The 22,122-nt window shown below is 39.8% G+C and overlaps 1 protein-coding gene across 3 annotated transcripts in view; it reads right to left on the bottom strand.

The window, feature by feature from the left end:
* Window positions 1-22,122, bottom strand: part of PRR7 (proline rich 7, synaptic) — a 76,860-nt gene that overhangs the window by 16,321 nt on the left and 38,417 nt on the right. For all 3 annotated transcript variants that reach the window (XM_089671128.1, XM_089671129.1, XM_089671130.1), the window contains exon 2: window positions 15,763-16,576. In XM_089671128.1, coding sequence (XP_089527254.1) covers window positions 15,763-16,171 — 409 coding nt within the window. In that variant the 5' untranslated portion in view covers window positions 16,172-16,576. The remainder of the gene's footprint in view (window positions 1-15,762; window positions 16,577-22,122) is intronic.

Below are 22,122 nucleotides of genomic sequence, written 5' to 3'. Positions count from 1 at the left end.
CCCCTACCTGGAAATGCAATTCATGTGTATATATATGTACAGTGGTACAAAAAAGTATTTAGTCAGCCACCAATTGTGCAAGTTCTCCCTCTTAAAAAGATGAGAGAGGCCTGTAATTGGCATCATAGGTAGACCTCAACTATGAGAGACAAAATGAGAAAAAAAAATCCAGACAATCACATTGGCTGATTTGGAAAGAATTTATTTGCAAATTATGGTGGAAAATAAGTATTTGGTCAATATCAAAAGTTCATCTCAACACTTTGTTATATATCCTTTGTTGGCAATGACAGAGGTCAAACGTTTCCTGTAAGTCTTCACAAGGTTGGCACACACTGTTGCTGGTATGTTGGCCCATTCCGCCATGCAGATCTCCTCTAGAGCAGTGATGTTTTGGGGCTGTCGCTGGCTGGGCAACACGGACTTTCAATTCCCTCCAAAGGTTTTCTATGGGGTTGAGATCTGGAGACTGGCTAGGCCACTCCAGGACCTTGAAATGCTTCTTACGAAGCCACTCCTTCGTTGCCCGGGCGGTATGTTTGGGATCATTGTCATGTTGGAAGACCCAGCCATGTTTCATCTTTAATGCCCTTGCTGATGGAAGGAGGTTTGCACTCAAAATCTCACGATACATGACCCCATTCATTCTGTCCTGTACATGGATCAGTCGTCCTGGTCCCTTTGCGGAGAAACAGCCCCAAAGCATGATGTGTCCACCCCCATGTTTCACAGTAGGTATGGTGTTCTTTGGATGCAACTCAGCATTCTCTCTCCTCCAAACACGACGAGTTGTGTTTCTACCAAACAGTTCTGTTTTGGTTTCATCTGACCATATGACATTCTCCCATTCCTCTTCTGGATTATCCAAATGCTCTCTAGCAAACTTCAGATGGGCCCGGACATGTACTGGCTTAAGCAGGGGGACACGTCTGGCACTGCAGGATCTGAGTCCCTGGCGGCGTAGTGTGTTACTGATGGTAGCCTTTGTTACGTTGGTCCCAGCTCTCTGCAGGTCATTCACTAGGTCCCCCCATGTGGTCCTGGGATTTTTGCTCACCGTTCTTGTGATCATTTTGATCCCACGGGGTGAGATCTTGCGTGGAGCCCCAGATCGAGGGAGATTATCAGTGGTCTTGTATGTCTTCCATTTTCTAATTATTGCTCCCACAGTTGATTTGTTCACACCAAGCTGCTTGCCTATTGCAGTTTCAGTCTTCCCAGCCTGGTGCAGGTCTACAATTTTGTTTCTGGTGTCCTTCGACAGCGCTTTGGTCTTCACCATAGTGGAGTTTGGAGTGTGACTGTTTGAGATTGTGGACAGGTGTCTTTTATACTGATAACAAGTTCAAACAGGTGCCATTGATACAGGTAATGAGTGCACGACAGAGGAGCCTCTTAAAGAAGAAGGTACAGGTCTGTGAGAGCCAGAAATCTTGCTTGTTTGTAGGTGACCAAATACTTATTTTCCACCATAATTTGCAAATAAATTCTTTCCAAATCAGCCAATGTGATTGTGATGCACAATTGGTGGCTGACTAAATACATTTTTGCCCCACTGTATATATATATATATATATATATATATATATATATGTCATTTTGTGCAGCCCTGTAGTAGTAGTTCTACAATAGGGCGGCAGGGAAGAGGTTAAAAACAGACCCTTTGTGTTACATGTTCACTGAAAAGAATGTTAAGACCATGAAAGAAAAAAAATGAGATTTGGATTGTTACCCTTGTTACCCATTTGTTTTTTAACCAATTGCCATCTGGCCGCTGTATATAAACGGCCGGACGGTGGCAGTACAGGGGCGGGTTGTTGTTCATAAACGGCGCCTGCCATTTTGGACCGCGATTCTGTGCCGATTGTGTCCTTCGGACACAGTGGAACACCAATCATCGTGCGGGACCTTTTGCAAGGTCCCGATCATGTGATCACTGATTGGCCAATCAGGGATCACATGCAGAGTAGTAAGCAAGATGTCACTTCTATAAACATAAATATGCTCAGTGAAAATTAATAAAAGAAACCCTTCATTAGATAATAATTTCAAATTAAAGTCCAAAATATATATAAAAATTTATATAAAAATTATAAAAATTAAAAACCGAAATGTCCAAAATATATATATCCAATATCCCAATAAAATAAATAAGTACGTGTAGTCCAAAATTGATTCAAGTGTAAAAACTCTCCGCTGCTTGCAAAAACTTGATTACCTCAAAAAAAAAAAAAAAAAAATATACATAGTGCATTATCCTTTATAAATCAAAAATTTACATGTGAAATCACTCCAATAATAATCACCCAAGTGAGAAACAAGTGTATATATCAAACCACATACACATGCAATATACAGTGCAAAACCATGTATGTGAAACACTCTACTGTGCTCAAAAAACTCCTAACACAGTGTACACTTCTATCAAGGTAAGGAGTGAATACCCTTACCAATATTCCAAACAATTTTTGCTTTGATCTCGATCCACAGAAATTGCCTGATGATATAAATCCTCCTGCAGATGTCCTCAGGGTTTACTTTGATCCTATAGCACTGTATGGATCCTTCCACCCTAGCAACTCAGATATGTTTCCACCATATACGCCATTCAGATACCCATATATAAGGAACAGATCATAGTGTAATACTGCCACATACTAAGATCCAAACTTTTAATCATACTGCTTACATTAAAACCATCTTTCAATTGCATAAAGCATATAGAAACCTTTCTGCCATCCAGGATCCAGGAGAGTCCTAATCGCAAGTCACAACCAATTTTTGCCCTCTCCAAGATGGCCGCCACTCCACTTCCGGTTTCTCGTATGCGTCTGACGTCACTTCCCTTCCCCAAAGCAGTTGAAAGATATTACACAGGGGTTGGTGCAGCAAAGTACACATTTTCATTTATTTACTTAGGTTGTGGGAACACAATTGCTTGCTTTGCAGCCACTCCTTTACTTCTCTACTCGTTTCTATTTATTTCACTGTTTTTTATATATTCATATATATTTTTATTGTGTACAGACTGATACATGAGGGGGTTATACATAGGTAGCGCAGGTTTATCCATATATTTAGTCTGTCTACAGATGCAACGGAATCTAATGAATGTGGTCATGTCCGTTCTGGCAAATGGTGTTTAGAGATTTGGCCAGAATATTATAGTTTCACTGATATGTGGAAATATTGTTTACTTGGAGCTCTTCCTTTTTGTTGTGGCTGTAGCACTTTGGAGCAAGCAGTTCAGCCACAAGAGACTCTTAATGATCAATGTTACAATAGGGGTTGTATTGCAATTAACTGCCTTTGCTAAGATCTTTGTTCCCTGTCTTCGTTTAATACTTAGGTTTTTAAAGTAGGACATTTTCAGGGTAGCAAAATATTTTTATAGCAGATGCTCTGTTTAGCCAGGTTTCCAGTATTTCAGGACACTGGTTACTTCAGCGGTGAGCAAAGGCCTACATTGTACTTATCCGCTTTCCCACTGCCCTATAGAACTACTGTTACAGGGCTGCGAAAAATCACGTATATATACGTGATTTGCATCTCCGGGTAGGGGGTGCGTGTGTGTGTGCGCCGCCCTACCCGTGCCGCCATTGGCGGTTACGGATGTCAATCACTGGGTCTTGGCTGGAGATTTCCCGCCGACACCCAGTGATCACCGTGTGGAACTGACATGGGGAGAGACCTGTGTGTAAACAACTCAGGTTTCTCTCCTTCCAGGAAGGACATACTGCTGTGTATTTCTGTGCACAGCAGAGAAATACACAGCAGCATGTCTCCTTAGTAAAATACACACACAGCACATCATGTAAAACAGCGCATGGTTAACCCTTTGATCGCCCCAGATGTTAACCCCTTTCTGCCCAGTGTCATTAGTACAGTGTCAGTGCTTTTTATTAGCACTGATCACTGTATTTGTGTCATTGGGGATGTTGGTGGCACTTAGTTCCCACCCAATGTCAGAATGCCCACCACAGTCCCATAGTCCCGCTGTAAGTCACTGATCACCGCCATTACTAGTATAAAAAAATTTCAATTCCAGTATATATACAGCTATTTGTAAACGCTATAATTTTCATGTAAACGAATAAATTTACACGTATTGATATTTTTTTTTTTTAGCAAAGACATGTAGCAGAATACATATTGGCCTAAATTTATGAAGAAATTAGATTTTTTTAAAAAATTTTTAGCAAAAAGTAAACTTTTTTTTTCAAAATTGTTGGTCTTTTTTTGTTTATAGCGTAAAAAATAAAAAATGCACAGGTGATCCAATACCACTGTAAGAAAGCTCTATTTGTGGGCAAAAAGGACATAAATTTCATTCATGTACAGCGTTGCATGACTGCGTAATTGTCAGTTAAAGTAACGCCGTGTCATATTCCAAAAAATGGCCTGGTCAGGAAGGGGGGTAAATCCTCTGGAGGTCAAGTTTAACATCAGTTGCTTTGATTACTGTTATTACTTATATGATATTAAATTCCCTTTCTTAAACAACCAATTATTTATACCACTGGTTATTTCTCCTTTTTAGGCCTTTGCAGACCTCTTTTGTCCTTTATATGAAATGTATCAAAGTGGTTATTTCCACACTCATCCATCAAAACTGTTAGCGAGAGTTTCATTTTTAGAAAGATACACAATGGCTTTTCATTTAATTCTCACTTTTGGTTAAGCAGTTCCTGAAAGGACTTTAGAAGCGGTGTTTACATACTGCTATTGGATCACAAATAGTATTCAATACATCATGTGATATCACTACTGCTACAAATTAATCTGTTCTTCTGCATATAAAACATTTCTGTGCCTTCCCAATCAGTTTATTCTGGTTAGATGAGGTAAATTAACTTTCTGCAGAATTGGATTAGCAAGGCAAGAGGTGAGGTTATCATTAGATGCCTTAGAACATTCACATTGCCCAATAGAGCTAATCCAGCAATTTTAACTATTCACAAGGCTGCCCTTCTCTTTCTCTTGCAAATTGATGGCTCTCCTTTATCAGAATCATAGTTTAAATCTGTCTGTAATCATTTAAAGACCGCCCTATAGCAGATATCCTGCTATAGAGTGGCCACGCTGTGCAAAATCATGTATAACTACCCTACCTACCTGCACTGTCATTGGCTCCCGGAGATGTCAATCACCAGGTCCCTGCCAGTGATCCATGGTCTGGCAGAGAAGTTGACAAGGGAGAGATCTTTGTGTAAACAACACAGGTTTCTCTCCTGTCAGCAGGGACATATGGCTTTCTATCTCTCTGCAAAGTAGAGAGATAGAAAGCAGCACATCCCCTAGTAAACCAGCACACAGTAAGCACAAAACAGCGCACTGTTAACCCTTTGATCACCCCATCTGTAGTTAATCCCTTCCTGCCCAGTATAATTAGTACAGTGTCAGTGCTGCTTATTAGCACTGATCACTGTATTAGTGTCTTTGGAGATGTCAGTGGCAGTTAATCAGTTCCCACCCAGTGTCAGTTGGAGTCAGAAGTCTCACAGTCCTGCTATAAGTTGCTGATCGCCACCATTACAAGTATAAAAAAATAAATAAAAAACAATTCCAGAATATAAACCAGTATAGCATTTGTAGATGCTATAACTTTCATGTAAACCAGTTAATATACACGTAATGGGATTTGTTTTTACCAAAGACATATAGCAGAATACATTTTGGCCTAAATTTCTGAAGAAATTTTATTTTTTAAATTTTTTTATTGGATATGTTTTTTAGCTAAAAGTCAAAAATATATTCAAAATTGTTGGACTTTTTTTATTTATAGCGCAAAAAATAAAAAATGCAGAGATGATCAAATACCACCAAAAGAAAGATCTTTTTGCGGGGAAAAAATGCCATAAATGTCATATCTGTACAGCTTTGCATGGCCACACAATTGTCAGTTAAAGTGACGCAGCGCTGTATCGCAAAAAATGGCCCGGTCAGGAAGGGGGGTAAAGTGGTTAAAAGATGGTGATGGTGTGGGATATGCAGCTACTACATTGGGTGTGCATCAGGCCTGCATTCAGTGCTTGGGTACTTTACATCCATCCTGCTCTTTGCATTTATTACACACACCTGAGCCTTTTATAATGACCAGATGCTTTCCGGTTCAGAGGATTTTATTTTTCTTCCTGTTGAGATTTAAGTTCTCTTGCAAGGGTACATGGGGTATTCACTGCAAGCAACTGCTTGACCATATCTCCTATTTGTTGCAAGTGAGAGCTGTGCCAGATATCCCTATTGTTCACCTGAAAAGAAATTACTTGGGTACATTCAAAATGTTAGGCTAGGTTCACACCTATGCAGTTTGCGTTTGATCCGTTTCTGCAGTGCTTTTTGCTGTGCGTTTTCGCCACGTTTTTGATGCGTTTTGCTTTTTTTTTTCCTTGTTGCTGGGCAGATTAAAAAGAAAAACGCATAAAAAAAGCAGCAAAAATGCATAAAAAATGCAGCAAAAATGCACTACATGCTTTTCTGCAGCATCTCCATTAACGTGTATAGAACCAAAAACGCAACTTTTGCATTTAAAAAAGTCCCTGACCCTTTTCAAAAAATGCACCAGGTGAAAACGTGGAGATGTGAACCTGTCCCATAGGAAATCATGTTAAATGGACTGTAGTGCATTTCTGCAGAAAACACTTTGGTGTGAACCTAGGGAAAATAATACTGTTTGTTTAGCATGTAAGTGGTTTTCTAGGCCTGGGCTTCAGTTAATGATAAAGTTATAAAATGGTTATTGATTGATGTGCTGATCTATACTCGGTATTGGTGACTTCTCCTTTTTCTCTGTTGTGAACTGGTGAGTTTCATCAGAGGTCTCTTTACCAGTGTTTTAGCAAGGCTCCTACTTCTCCCTTCTTTAAGACCAAATCCCTTTTTCCTTCATACAGCCTCAGTTGTCCCTCTTTTTGGTCTGATGTGTACATCTCTACACTTAATATACTGTTTTACTGCCAAAATTGTTATGCAGCACTAAACTTTTGTATCCAGCCTCTAGATTGCTGTATTTATTATTTTGAAAAGCCAATAAAAATGCAAAGTAGAGGCAAGAAACAAAGCACTTGTGTTGTTTAGATAATAACTTTCTGAATATTAGATCTTTGAGATCCGTGCAACCAGGGACTTGTCCTTTGCTACTTACTTACTGTATGCTGAACGGTGTCACTTTCTAATTTCAGAAATTTGGGAGGTATAGTTTTGGTACATTTTCTCAGATATTGGTAAGGGCATTTTCAGTGCTCTATTGTAAATATTATAAATTATTGTTTAGGCAGTGGTAATGAGGTGACGCCAAGTTGGTAACCTGGCTTTTAAGTAATGTCGCCCACATTGTGGGTGGACAGAAGTTGGTAAACTGTTATTTGGTTGGTAAAAGGTATTGATGCTTGAGTCTTAGTGACTATGCATGTTGGTCTGTTAATGGTTAACAGCAGTTCTGTTTGGTATTAAATTTTAAATTTCATTTCAGAATTAAAATTGATTTAAACCCAAAAAAAGGGACCATGGCCTAAAATTTTCCATAATACTTGCTGTGTGTCTACTTTATTTTTAGGTACATATGTTGCTATATAGAACAAAAGGGTGCGGCGCTATGGATAAAAAAATAAATAAAAGTCCAATAATGTCCGGCTTAAATAAAAGTCTCTGAAATAAAATATAAATATCAAATAAATTCCAAAAAAATGTATCAGGAGCCAGAGTGCGTGACGTCAGCACGTAGTGGAAATTGGTGGCCATCTTATGAGTTATAAACAAACCATTTGGTTATATATAGCGACATGCTGTTTTAACTTTTTCTTACTGTACGTTTAATACTACATTTTAAGGCAATAAATCTTTTTGATTATACTACACTATGAGGATTTTCTTGCTTTTTGGATGATATTGTCCTCTTTGAGGATAATTCATTTTCACAGGTTTACTTCTGGCAAAATACCTGGATTATCAGTTGGGAGTTAATGTCTTGATATGGGAATCTTTTGAAAGGGATCCAACAGGCGTTTTTCCTATATTCAACACTTGGGAATCAGCTTATCCCTCCAGAGCCAAAAGTGTCCAGGTTTGTTATTCACATTTGGAATCTGTTCTGCGCTTTTTTTGACCCGTACTTAATTGTGGGGTCATTTCGGTCTGGTAAGAGGCAGTATTTTCTGAGGGGTTGGTGATGGTGGACTCTCATAGTTATTTTGGAACATTTTTGGAATTTATTTGATATTTATATTTTATTTCAGAGACTTTTATTTAAGCTGGACATTATTGGACTTTTATTTATTTTTTTATCCATTGCGCCGCACCCTTGTGTTCTATATGTCTATGTGTTGTTACCTGCAATACTGTGTTTTTTGCTATTAATTTTTATGTGGCATTCAGATTACTATAGCGCGGAAATGTAAAGCTGTTAATTATCCACATATTTTGCTATGGTATGATGGGAGTTAACCACTTGCCCTACAGAGCATTTACCCCCTGTCCTGACCAGGTCATTTTTTGCAATGCGGCGCTGTGTTACTTTATCTGACACTGTATTAGTGTCACTGGGGATGTCAGTGACAGTTAGTCAGTTCCCTCCAGTGTCAGATGGTCCACCACAGTCCCGTTATAAGTCGCTGATCGCTGCCATTACTAGTATATGAAAAAAAAATTCCACTATATATACCACCATTTGTAGACGCTATAACCAATTAATTTACACGTATTAGGATTTTTTTTTAGCAAAGACATGTAGCAGAAATATAAATGGAAGAAATGGAATATCCTGCCCCATATTAACAATTTTGTATTATATACTACTTTATATGGCCATTGGCCAAAAAAATAGCCTTTGGTGTTTTTGGAACTTTTTGTAATGACAATCTAATAGAAAGAAGTTATAGAGTCCTTTCTTTCTTTTTCCTTATTGCAGCCTATTGTGATCGCTGGAGGGGCTTATTGCCTCCTCCTCTCCTCTGTGTGGCCCAGTGTCTGGTTTGGTCTTTCCCTTTTTGTGTGAGGGGAGGTGGATATATCAGCATATGATGTGGCATGTATCCTTGATGGCAGACATCAGCACCTATGACTGTTTTGAACTAATAACAATTTTGTGATCTAATTGAATATTGTGGTAAGTGTTTTAACAATAATATTCTTATAATGTGTTAATGGCGATATTGTTGTTATGCATAAATTAAATATCTGTTACTATAAAGTTATGTATATGTCTTAGTAGATGATTCCCACAAAGACTTTGAAGAAGCAGATGTGGGCTGCGAAACGCGTTGGCGTTTACAGCGGGATACTGTTTTGTCCAAATACACTATGTGACTTGTTGGTTTTCAGTAAATGTATTCTGCATTACAGTGCGTATTTGATAGCCAAATTGTTGGCCTGTTGTTTTAATGAATGTTAATAAATGAAACTTTTTTAGCTTATCCTTGTTTTTTTCTTTTAGCACAGTGTCTTAAAAGTCTCTAAAGCCTCTAAAGTCCTGGAGATAGCTCCAAAAACATTTTTGCAATTTGTATTCTTTTTGGGATGTGGCACTATGCGTCTATCCCCTAAGTGATGGGTTATTTTTATTTATGACAAAATTAGATTTTTAAAATTTTTTTAATGGACATGTTTAATAGCAAAAAGTCAAAAATATTGTTTTTTTCTCAAAATTGTCAGTCTTTTTTTGTTTATAGTGCAAAAAATAAAAAATGCACAGGCGATCAAATACTACCAAAAGAAAGCTCCATTTATGGGAAAAAAAGGACATAAATGTAATTTGGTTGCAGTATTGCATGACCACGCTTAAAATAACGTCAGTTAAAATAACGCAGTTATTTAACGCAGTTAAATAACGACGTCAGTTAAAATAACGAAGTGCCGTATCGTGAAAATAGGCCTGGTCAGGAAGGGGGGTAAATCCTCTGGAGGGTAAGTAGTTACAAAAACCTTCTCCTGGTTTGGCAGAGCAGCAATCATCAAAATGAATATTCTTCCTCGGATACTGTATTGTATGAATGCTCTCCCTATTAGGCTCCTTTCCATCTTTTTTAAGCAATTACAACAGGCTCAGAGGACCTTTGTGTGGGCCAATAAAAAAACGCGGATTCGATTTCAACTAATCGCGTGCACTAAAGGTTCTGGGGGCATGGGGTTGCCAGACTTTAAAATGTACTATTACGCTACTCACATTACCAGAATCATAGATTGAAATTGTCATTCCGCACATAAACATTTGGCTTCACTTGAAAGCTCCTACTCTTCAGCTCCTTTATGATTCTCACCATGGCTGTCAACGTCTACCCATTCGAAGCTTTTGTTGGCTCATCTCTTAACTGGTGCGACTTTAGATGCATATCATGATCTTGCGAATGTTGAGGGTTTTGTGTGCACTCCAGGTCCCCTCACCCCCATTGCTAACAACCCTGAGTTTCCCCCTGGGTTGGAGCGGGGAGTGATTCCAGTGCATGGGTCGGGACTGCCTTTGTTGGCGACTCACTGTTTTAAGCAAGGGGGAGTTAGGTCCAGAGGTGAGCTCCAGGAGACTTGTGGTCAGGCTTCTCTCCCATACTGGATTTATTTTCAAATACACAATTACTTGACGAACCACAGGTGGAAGGCAGTCTTTTCCAGACCTCTTACGACCCTAGAAATGCTATGTCTGAAAGGGAAACCCATTGACAAAACCACCTCTTTGGCCTATTCTTGGCTTTAAAACAATGCCTCTGCCACCCCCGACAATTTTCGGCTAGGTTGGGAATCAGCCTTTTAGGCAGAGTTCTCTGATGACCAGTGGAGAAAAGCTTGCATCTTTGCTCACAAATACTCCTTTAGCACCAGGACTCAAGAAACCTCCTACAAATTGTCAACGCATTGGTATGCTACGCCGAACAGGTTAAATAGGTGGTTCCCCCAGACATCAGGCCTATGCTGGTGCTGTGAGTCAGCTGAGGGATCCTTGTTTCATATTTGGTTTCAATGCCCATGGCTTAAGCCATTTTGGGATGATGTTTGAGAGCTCATCTACTCTATTATGGGGACTGCATTGCCATTAACCCCGGAATGTTGCCTCCTTCATATTTCTGAGTGTTCCCTGAAATCGTACAAGAAATCCACAAATTGTGGTCCTGTTGGATGCTTTCACTTTTTCAGAAAGTATAAGGGGATGATGGGCGAATAGCTCTTTTTCTCTCCTGGACGTGTGGGCCATGCCTGTAAATTCTTGACACCTCTCGCAGAGATGGCCCTGCCCTTACTATTATTGTTCTCATGCTTTCTCTACTAGCTTTTCATTTCTTCTGTTCATACACTCCTTTATATCTGCCTTGACATTTGTATCTGCAAATTGTAAACGTTGTAATATATGAACGCTTTCTGCAGAATAATGTTGTGATTATGCTACTGAGTTTGCTCCAAATCTAATTTGTATAATTGTGTACAACATGATATGATATTATATCATGCCTCCTTGCAGTTCATTTCTGTTCATATGTTCTGCTTTTTGTCTGAATAAAAGCCAATTGTTTAAAAAAAAAAGAAGAAGTGGTTAATCCAATCACCATGGGATATGTAGATGTTGATCGTGCAGGATATCCCATCTTGTACTTGGACAATCAACATCTTCACATCCATTGCTTCAAGGTGTCCTAAATTTTCAATATAAATGTTGGAGTATCTTCCTGACATGCACTGGAACTGAAGATGTGTTGGTGCTACACAACATCTTCAAAAGTAGATAAAAAGTCCAGTTGAATGTGACTAACTACTAGTAATACTGCTACAATGTTTGATAGATATGGCACAGCTCAAAGCATCCTACATATCAGCCCACTGGCTTTCTCTGCTCCAAGTGCTAGTATCTCAAGAAACACAACTTACTCCATCCATTCACAGCAATACAAAGCCCAGGCTGTACTCTGCGTGTATCAATCACATCTCAAAGTGAAAGTACAAGCTTCAGCTAAAGTCCCTCCCTGCCCATTGGACATGCCCTTAATTCTGTTTCACCTAAATTGGGCTTTATGATTAAGCCCAGTCAGCATGAATCACATCAGCACAGCATAGTCAATGAACGGGGAATGTAGTTGGAGCTTATACTTTCAATTTGAGACGTGGTTGATAAGCATAGAGTGCAGCCTGGGTCTTTGTATTACTAGCAGAATTGTGTCCATTTTGAAAGACTCGAAGATATTTCATGTAACAATTTCCAGTTTGATAAAAATTTGATAAGGCTGAGAACTGTGCTTGTCAAGAAGTGAACAGAGATAGTGGTCTAATTTATCTGGGAAAGGGTGAGCATTTGAAAACAAGAATTACGTTTATTCTCTGTACTCACTCAAAAATCCCTTCTTTGAACTGGATTGTTGGATGCAGGTGTATGGTGTCAAAATATGGTAAGATTTGCATCTAACAATGTTGTTTTAAGGGAAGCTTGACAGATCTGCTAGACATGCATACACAAATCCATTGTAAAGGTCTCTCTCTATTAACCACATTTTCTTAGAAGCATATAAGCTTGATGGCAGAAAAAGATCAAGAGGTCCATGGACAAATATGTCTGCCTTTGTTTATCTTCATTACATGGGAAATGAGAAGATTATTAATTTGCAGAAGAAAGATAACATTGTTTTGCTTGCAGTTGAGCTCACAGGAAGTGATAAGGAAACTGCATTAATGGCAAGATCAAAGGATATTTTGTTCTAACCCTAGTTTGAGGTAATGCCCTCATGTTCTTGACTTCAGCTTTATAATGAAAACAATACATACATAGACAAAATACATATACAAGAGCTGTGTTACCTGCCAAAGAATTTGTATTTCTCTCTGTAGAGGACAGAGTTTTACACAACTCTGTCAGTGCACAATTGGCAATTTGGAATCGTGGGCAGAATAACTAAAATTCTGCCCACAATTCCAAATCCTCACAAAACACGCAGCATGCTATTGGGTGCCATTATTCTTAATGACAAAATGATGTGAAATTCTGCTGGCAATCATAGCAAAATGAGCGTTTGCAAATCATGCTTACCTTGTCATCACCCACAAAAGGAGCTTCTTTTGGTTTATAAGCACTCACAGGAAAGCCCATTAAAGTGAATGAGCTACCCTATGCGTGGCATGTGGAATCGTGTGAAAATTGTGCAACAAAAATCAGGAGTGGGGACATTTGTCCCCGATACACAATATGTGAACAAAACCTCACACAGCACAGTCCTGCTAGGTGGGGACTGATCTTTCTCTGGTTCAGTTTCAGTTTTACCTACACATTTTCTTCACATCCCCACCCTGGCTCTTGAAGTCAGGGAAGCAGCTAATCAAGTATGATCTGCGTTGATTACCTGCAATGTAGGGAAGAAGTGACATTAAGGGGTTTATTTACTAAAGCTGGAGAGTCCAAAATCAGACTCCCTTCTGCATAGAAACCAATCAGCTTCCAGGTTTCATTGCCAAAGCTTCATTGAACAAGCTGAGGTTAGAAGCTGATTGGTTTCTATGCAGAAGGGAGTCTGATTTTGGACTCTCCAGCTTTAGTAAATAAACCCCTAAGGGTCTAAATAGTCCCATGATGTCTCGATAAAGCATACGTATACGGTATGTGAAATGGTTTGATAAAGTAATGTTTTACTATGTCAAATTCATTTCTAAGAAAATGACAGTTTCTAAAAATTTTTAAATTTGCCGCCGTTCCGGCCACCGTACATCCCGACACTCACAGGGACCGGAACACAGAAGCCGGATGCCAGCATCGGCCGGAGGAGATGGCCGGGGACGCGGCAGGGGACGCATCACGGGAGCGAAGGACAAGGTAAGCGCTGCAGGGAATCCCTGAGCAACGCCGCATGGTAAGCCCAAGTGTAGCTTTTTCACAGTGTGACTGGAACTCCGCTTTAATGCATCTTTATTTCAAACAGAGTAAGTACCCGAATTTATCTTGGTATTAACTTCTTCCACTGAATTTTTGATAGAGTGTAGATTGGGTATGGGAGGGTGGGGAAGGGCACAAGGAGACAATCCCTTATGCTGTATTTCAAAGAGCATGCTAGTAAGAGGAGAGAACAGTGACAGACAGATGAGCTCATCTGCTTCACCCTTCACAGTCCTGTCACTAGCTGGGGAAATAAGACCTGAACGTGCTACATACTGTATACAAATTGTAAGCAGCAAGATCACTAGTGACCAGGGGCGGACTGACAATTCATGGGGCCCCCGGGCAATAGGGGATCATGGGGCCCCTGTGTCCTCGCCCACACCCAAAAAAGCCTATGAAAAAGCCAATGAAAGGTACCAGGGGCATCTCATGGGGCCCCCTACTCACCCCGGACCCTCAGGCAGTGCCCAAGTCCTCGAACAGTCAGTCTGCCCCTGCTAGTGACAGTGTCGAGCATTTGAATTTGACCTCAGATCAGCCTTCTTCCCCCAAGATTCCCATTTTTTTGGTTCTTGTCAAAGTAGGCATGCCCCAGTGAAGACCTGGACTTGGAGTCAACTGTCCCCTCGGCCAGTACTAATAAAGTATATTTTGCTGTTGTCACATGCTGGGCATTATATAGCTATTTGCGTACTGCGCCACCTTCCTTTGTGACTATAAGATGCAGGTATTGTCTCGGTATGTTGATAGTTTCTTTTTTAATCTAAAATGCACTGGGTTTGGCCAGCTGTGAGGAAAATATCAAAATAATAATACCGTACCTGCAAATATGCAAGATCCTCAACTGTGTAGCAGTTGAGCGTTGCTGTCATGTAGAAGTATTTTGTTGTTTATGATCTACTATACAGTATATCAGTAATAAAGTGTTTTTAAAGACATATGTTTTATGATGCAGAAATAAAGAAATTGTTAATTTTACATAAAGATTTTTACATAAAGCTCCATGAGTTTTAATTATTAATGTGTATTGTAGCTATGGAGGGATATTGGCAACACATAGCTCTGTTTAAGCTTTTTTCCCTTTATTACTCTGTCTGTACCATAAAAGGGCTAATTGGCTGCATCAACCTGCAAGAACAAACGTTTCTCAGTTCATCCTTGGTGTAACTTGTTGCTATCTAGCCTAAGGGCAGAGTTTGGTTGAATGGAGAAGGACTAATGTTTTATTTTTGTGTTAAAGGCTGGTAGGTGTATCAGCCCAAACTGTTTTCTTTTTCAGTTTTGCATAGAGTGGGAAGAGTTAAACCCTCTTTGTTACCTTCCCGTCCCAATGACACCCTATCATGGAAAATCTCACTAATGTTGACACCAGGGGTGGACTGACAAATCATGGGGCCCCCGGGCAATAGAGGATCATGGGGCCCCTATGTCCTTGCCCACACTCAAAGCACACCCAAAAAAGCCTATAAAAAGTACCAGGGGCATTTCATTGGGCCCCCTACTGACCCTGGGCCCTCGGGCAGTGCCTGAGAGCTCGAATGGTCAGTCCGCCCCTGGTTGACACACATACCACTGAAGAAGGCAGAGCTCTCCATTTTTCAAAAAAGATTTTTACCTGGCACCAATATGGCAGTATACATGTGGTAGTATGCTGCCATTGATTGGTTCCTGGAAAACAAAATTATGGTAAGTATTTGATACACTTTTCCATTTTATTGAATTGTGTGTCTCTGATGGTGAGATTTCTATCCACTTCCTGTCCAATCAACAAGAAGACAGAAAGTTATAAAAAAAAAAACTTACAGACAGTAATAAAAACCTGACAGTAGTTGTAATCTTCCCCATTTTATGTAAAAATAAAAGTTTGGCATTTGGCCAATTATAGTAGTGATGGCAATAGCTATGAGTGGGTTGCTCCCACTTACCATTCCTGCGTGTTGCAGACCATGGTCGAGCTTGTGCTGCTGCTGGTTGTTGTGGTGGTGGTTGGGCTGCCTGCTGTGCCCGAATCCGATGTGCCACAGGGATGCGAGGGCTGCTGACATACTCCTCATACTGAAGTGGTTCAATGTGTACAGAACGTAGACTCTGCTCCCGCAGCCTTTCTTCTCTACGTCTCTTCATGCGGCGTCTTAGAAAACTGCACAGGCAACACAGCAGTACTATGAGTCCCCAGATAAGCCAGAAACCAGCGAAACAACTGAGAAAAGTGTATGTGCCCTGAGACATAACCATCTTATTCTGCCATACAGAGGGGCACGAACCCCCAAACACGCACTGCAGATTTACAGACGGGGGCACCAGGGTCAGGTATTCTTTGTGCAAAGATGGCATATCATTCCCAGCTCTTTATTTCCGTAATCTTATTATTCATTTACACAGTTCTCTTCATCTTGTGTGATGTTCTGGTGATTACCTTAATCATTTTGTACATAGAGACTGCTTGGGGTGAGCTCTCTGAAGTCCAATAGATTACAAACAGTTAGCATTTGGTAAGCATAACCTGAAGTATATTTTATATTGAGCGCAGATTGTGGAAATCAATTTATGTCAGGAAGCAAAGTGCATGGTTTTGGAAGATTATCTTTGGATGGTCTTACTAAATGTTTGTAGAAACCAGAGATGTGGCTTCTAGAAAAGTCTAAAGACATCTTCCCTATATAACATTCTTTTATAAAATTTCAGATTTTTCTTGAAGTTGGTTCTCCTCTGTCCGGGACTTTATTGTTAGAATATCATCTGCAAACAAAAAGAAAATTTATAGATTCAAGTACATAAACAATAAAATGCTAAATTGTGCATTAAAGTAATTAAAACGTGATAAATTCTGATACACAACAGGATTGATGTACACTCCTAGAATGTAAAGCTGAACTCCTGGCAAACATATTTTAGTTTTGAATAGGGTAGAGATGAGTTGCTCGGTAAAGCTGCTAGCTCCCTCGGGATGAATTGTTTCCTTTTTCTGACTTCCTATCACTGGAACAGGAAGTTGGGAAAAATGTATCTAATAGAGACATGAATACTAATACAAGTACCAGTTTGTAGTTCAGCATCAAAGCGTGACAGGAAGTCACTGAGACAGGAGGTGAGAGGAAATCTCCCCAATGATGACATCAACAACAATAAAAAAATAATGAAGGATACAAGCCACTTGTATTCTGTTTGAAACTAAAATCATGAGTTTTGGCTGGAGATGGCCTAAAAAGTATATCTAAACAACATATAAACCAATGTGTTAGATGCATGGATGCCAAGAACCATACAATGCAATCTTTCACTTTCCATCTATTGTGCAGAAAACTAGAGCCATCTATGAATTAGCAAAAATTCAAAAATTACACAGACTGACCATAGTTTGTTTATTAGGGCTCGTTCCTACCATACGTGCATGAAAACCGATGAAAACTGATGTGCAGATTCACTTGCAGAGAAATTGGTTTACATCAGTTTCCATGTACGCGTCAATGAGTTTTATACACATTGCAGATTCCTGTGAAGATTTCTAGAGAAACATTATCTGCCGAATTGACAGTATTTGATAGTCAAGAAGTAAACAAAAACATTGACTGACCTGTAATTAGGTTTTGAAGTTTTGGTAATAGTGATGGCTTGATATTGCTTATGGTTGAAATCCACAGGTCTAACAATTTCTATTGGTTCCCCTCCGCATTTAAAAAAATAGTACCAATCTCCGCTTACCCTCTCCACGCCCCTGTGCTCTCCTCAACTTCTTCCTCAGTCCAGTGCTGGCATTATGCTCATTCCTGTGAGCCCAGGATGTCCTTTACATGCCATCGGGCAGGCTGGGCTCACAGTACTCCAGGACCAAGCGTTACTTACAGGAACTCAGACCTGGAAGAATGGCCACCTACCACCACCGCTGGAGGAAGAAGAGGAAGTGATGTCACCAGACCAGCTAGAATGCAGCTTGGGGTATTTTTCTTTTAATATAAATACTTTGGGGGGCAGGTTGCGGGGGAAGGCTTAATTCTTTAGGCCGGTTGCATAGTTATGTGTTCATAGTAATATATGTTAAAATCTACTGCATAATAACATACAGTTATATGCAGTATACATGCACAACATGTGTGTTGGCAGTCATTCTGATTGGAACTTCTGTGCAAATGAACAGTATATACAATCATGCATATGGTTCAAGCACACTTCAACAAAAAAATGCAAATGCTCTGTGCACTGTGATGCACTATGTTGCCTGAAGGTACTAAGGTGCTTTTTCATGTATTGAGGACCCAATAAAAGTAAACAGGCTGCCTTAACTTAACATTCATCGTTGCACAAAAACATGCTTAGGTGGGAATATGGCCTCAAAGCAAAATAATGCTGCAGTCATAATTTCAGGGTTTTTTTTGTGGGTTTTTTTTTTTTGGGGGGGGGGGGTGTAAACTGATAGGAAAGCAGTCGGAAATGTGTATTGCTATGGCTATTTATAGTGATATTTATAGCACTAATATGGAGTAACATTTTTGTCACATATGCTGTTTTTGAAGCTAGGCCTCCCCTGTTGATATGCTAACAAACCTGTTGGGCTGCTTCTGAAACTCACTACAGGAAATGAGGTAGCAGGGATAAGGGGAGTGAAGGAGGACTTTTGAACAAACTATGTGCTAATGAACAAAGGACACAATTGTTCTGGAGACAGAGAAGGAAACAGTTTTTCTGAGGACTCCAGAGAAGCAGGAAGCAGCCTGAAAGATCCTGGATCCTAGAAGATGACTCCATCATAAAGAAAAATCCAAGTTAAGTAATTGTTTAGTTTATGCTCATCACATACATTGTACCTGCTTATTTACTAGGAAGATAGTCAGCTTGTGCATGTTGTAGGCATATATTGTTATACTTTGTATGCTATGAATTGTTTATCCTGCAGTTGTATATTCAGCCTTTATTGTTTAGTAAAGCAGATATTAACTCTATAGAGTTTATTTGCTTCCTTGGTTTATACTGCAAAGTAACCTCAACAGACACCAAGCAAAACAACTGGGGGCTCGTGGCTGGGTTTGCGCTAAAGTTCAAATGAAGCAGAGCTGTTTTCTGTGGTCTGTTCTGTTGCTTGTGCCTGGGGAAAAATGCTGCCTATGTTGTTTAAGAACATTAAGGCTGCAGAGGTTTCTGGTGTCCAGAAGGAGGACTACACCCTGCCTACCTGGGCCAGAGACAGTAAGTGGATGTCTGTTGCAAAGGAGCTACCTAGGTATGATTTTCCTTTGAACAGAGCTTGGGGTGATGGAGTCTCTGACTTTTCCACACATTGTAGTCTTGAAAGTTTTGCGTTCAGTAAGGGAGAGATGCGGGCAGTGGCTATGTCTGGTTTACACTTCCTGCATACTCTACATCTTGAATCTGAAATGAAAAAAAATGCAGACATTGAAAGAGCAGGTTGCAGTGGTAACCAAGTATTTGGAAGACACTGCAAGAAAGACAAGGGATTTAGAAAGTAGGGAACTCAAAGTCAAACTTGCAGTGGCTTCGATGTGTGTTCTGACCACTGTAGAAAAACCTGAAGATTTTAATGAGTGGTGTGCAATCCTCATGATCAAGTTTAATGATGCCCTATCAAAAAATAAATGTGCACATTGCTCATGCAAATCTGTAGGTTTGCCTACAGTGGTCAGAACACACTTCGAAGCCTCTGCAGGTTTGACTTTGAGTGTCCCACTTTCTAAATTCCTTACCTTGCTTGCATTGTCTTCCAAACACTTGGTTGGCACTGCATGCTGATCTTTCAGTAAGTCTCTAACTCTGTCTTTTTCCTCTTTTCAGATTCAATATGTAGCGCATGCAGGAAGTGCAAACCGTACACAGCCTCAGTCCGCATCTCTCCCTTAGTGAACCCAAAACTTCTAAGACTAAAATCTGAGGAAAAAATCATAGACTCCATCACCCCAATCTGTGTTCAAAGGAGAAGCATACTTAGGAAGCTCCTTTACAACAGACATCCACTTACTGTATCTGGTCCAGGTATTCAGGGTGTCATCCTCCTGGACACCAGAAACCTCTGTAGTTCTGCTTTTCCTAAACAGCATAGGCAGCATTTTCCTCAGCACAAGCAACAGAATTGATTTCATAGAATTCATAGCATGTAAAGTATAACAAAATATGTATACAATATACACATGCCCAAACTTCAGTGTATCTATCCTTCCCAACAAATAAGCATGGACCAAGTACAGTATGTGATAGGTATAAATATACTAATCAGCTACTTAACTTGGGTTTCCTGTTGATGTAATCTTTTCATGGCTTCTTGCTTTTTAGAGTCCAGCACAAAACATCTGTTTCCTCCATGGGCGGACTGACCATTCGAACACTCGGACACTGCCCGAGGGTCCGGGGTCAGTAGGGGGCCCCATGAGATGCCCCTGGTACCATTCATTGGCTTTTTCATAAGCTTTTTTGGGTGTTGGTGAGGACACAGGGGCCCCATGATCCCCTATTGCCCGGGGGCCCCATGAGTTGTCAGTCCGCCCCTGGTTTCCTCCAATGTCTCAAAACTACTATGTCCTTTGTTCCTTAGCACATGGCGTGTTCAAAGTCCTCCTTTCCCTGCTACCTCATTTCCTGTAGTGAGCTTCCTGTGCTGAGCTCATAAACCAGTCAAGTTCATTAGCATATCAATGGGGGAGAGCTGGCTTCCAAAAAACACACATAACTAAAATGTTGCTCCATATTAGTGCTATAAAAATCACTACAAATAACCATGGCAACACAACATGTTGGAAATTCAGTCATTTTCACTAGTGTATAGTACTTTGCTCCAACCCTATTTTTACAGTATGTAGGTAACAGATCCATCGAATGATAATTACATTACAATATTTGCAATAAATATGAGATTAATTTGGGCCAAATAAAAGTGAAAAAGTATACTTCTATTTATGGGAGGTATAAGACATTATGATGAAAAGCTAGTTTTTCTATTACACCTTGAAATGATAAGCAGGGTGAATAGAGTAATTTTCACATATAATACTTTAATGTTATATATTCTAAACAAAATGGAATATATTGTAAATGTGACTTTTTTTTATACTAGATTTGTGAAATAAGGTCCCATTCTTTGGAGAGCCTTTATATATATCCCTTCTGTCCGTTCTGGATGTGCCAGTTTCGCGACATTGCAGCTGATTATTTCACAAGCAGTTTTTAAGAAATATTAATGAGGCATTTCCAATATTTTTACCTAAACTGGTTCATTGTCATCAACTGTCTATAAGGTGGCCACATTCATTGTGCACAGTTATCAGGTGCACATATACTAATGTAGTATATGTATTTTTGCATTAGCTTTCCTCCCTCTACATGTTGTTAATATTCAGACTGATATGATGGTCTTGTTAACTGGCAAAATGTAGCATCTGCTCTTCTCGCTCACAGTGCCATTGAGATATTCATTGCGCAAACCCTTGCCAGGATTTTTATCTGCGTTTTATTATACTGTGTATAGAATAAAAAAAAAAACATATTCTCAACAGAGTTTCCTGTATTGACCATTACTATTTTATATACAGTTTCTTTAAGCAGATCCAAGTCCTAGCTGGATGACATTTAGTTTGCTAAAGCACTGAGTAGCAGAAATGGCTGCCATGTTATTGGTATTGTAGAAAATACGGCTTCATTCTGTTTTCATCTCAGCTCTGCTGACCTCCTTCAGTCTCTCAGCCACTTCCTGTCTACATGCATCTGCTATCTGCTTCTACATCATTGTTCAGGGTGAGCTCCTTGATGGAGAAAATGGTGTGAAAGGCTTTTTAAGGCTGATTGACCAAAAGAATTAAAAATCTACACTGAAAAAAATGTATCCACTTCAATTATCCAATTTGCTTTTCATATTACACAATTTTTGAGAGTAGGTTCTTAACTTCTTTAGTAAGGCAGCCTTAAGCCAAACTCTATTAGTTCTTTTCACCTCTCAAGCTGAACTAAAAAAATCCTAACTGATGCCTCTATTTACGCAATACAGCACAGATGGACGAATCTCCAACTGCAGCCATTGTATTCTGGCAGCCAACTCCAGTGACTGTAGAATACATGAGCAGTGGCTGCATCTGATTGGATGGAGCCACTGCTCGCCTGGCACTTTCCTGCCTGACTTCTATTTTTCAATCGAGAATGTTGGGCAGAAGGATGGTGACAGGGCTGCCCATGTAGCAAATTTCGGGCAGTTCATCAGGAACATGATGAAATTTGCATATGACCAACTTTTGATGTTATGGCTGACTTTTATGGCTGACTCAATTAGCTCCTCACCCTGTGGAAATAAT

The sequence above is a fragment of the Staurois parvus genome, unplaced genomic scaffold (genome assembly GCF_062004578.1).
Source record: "Staurois parvus isolate SC_StPar_1 unplaced genomic scaffold, SC_StPar_1.0 ptg000099l, whole genome shotgun sequence".
In the NCBI taxonomy this organism is placed as follows: domain Eukaryota; kingdom Metazoa; phylum Chordata; class Amphibia; order Anura; family Ranidae; genus Staurois; species Staurois parvus.
The sequence above is the reverse complement of the archived record's forward strand: the minus strand, read 5'-3'. Positions and strand labels throughout refer to the sequence as shown.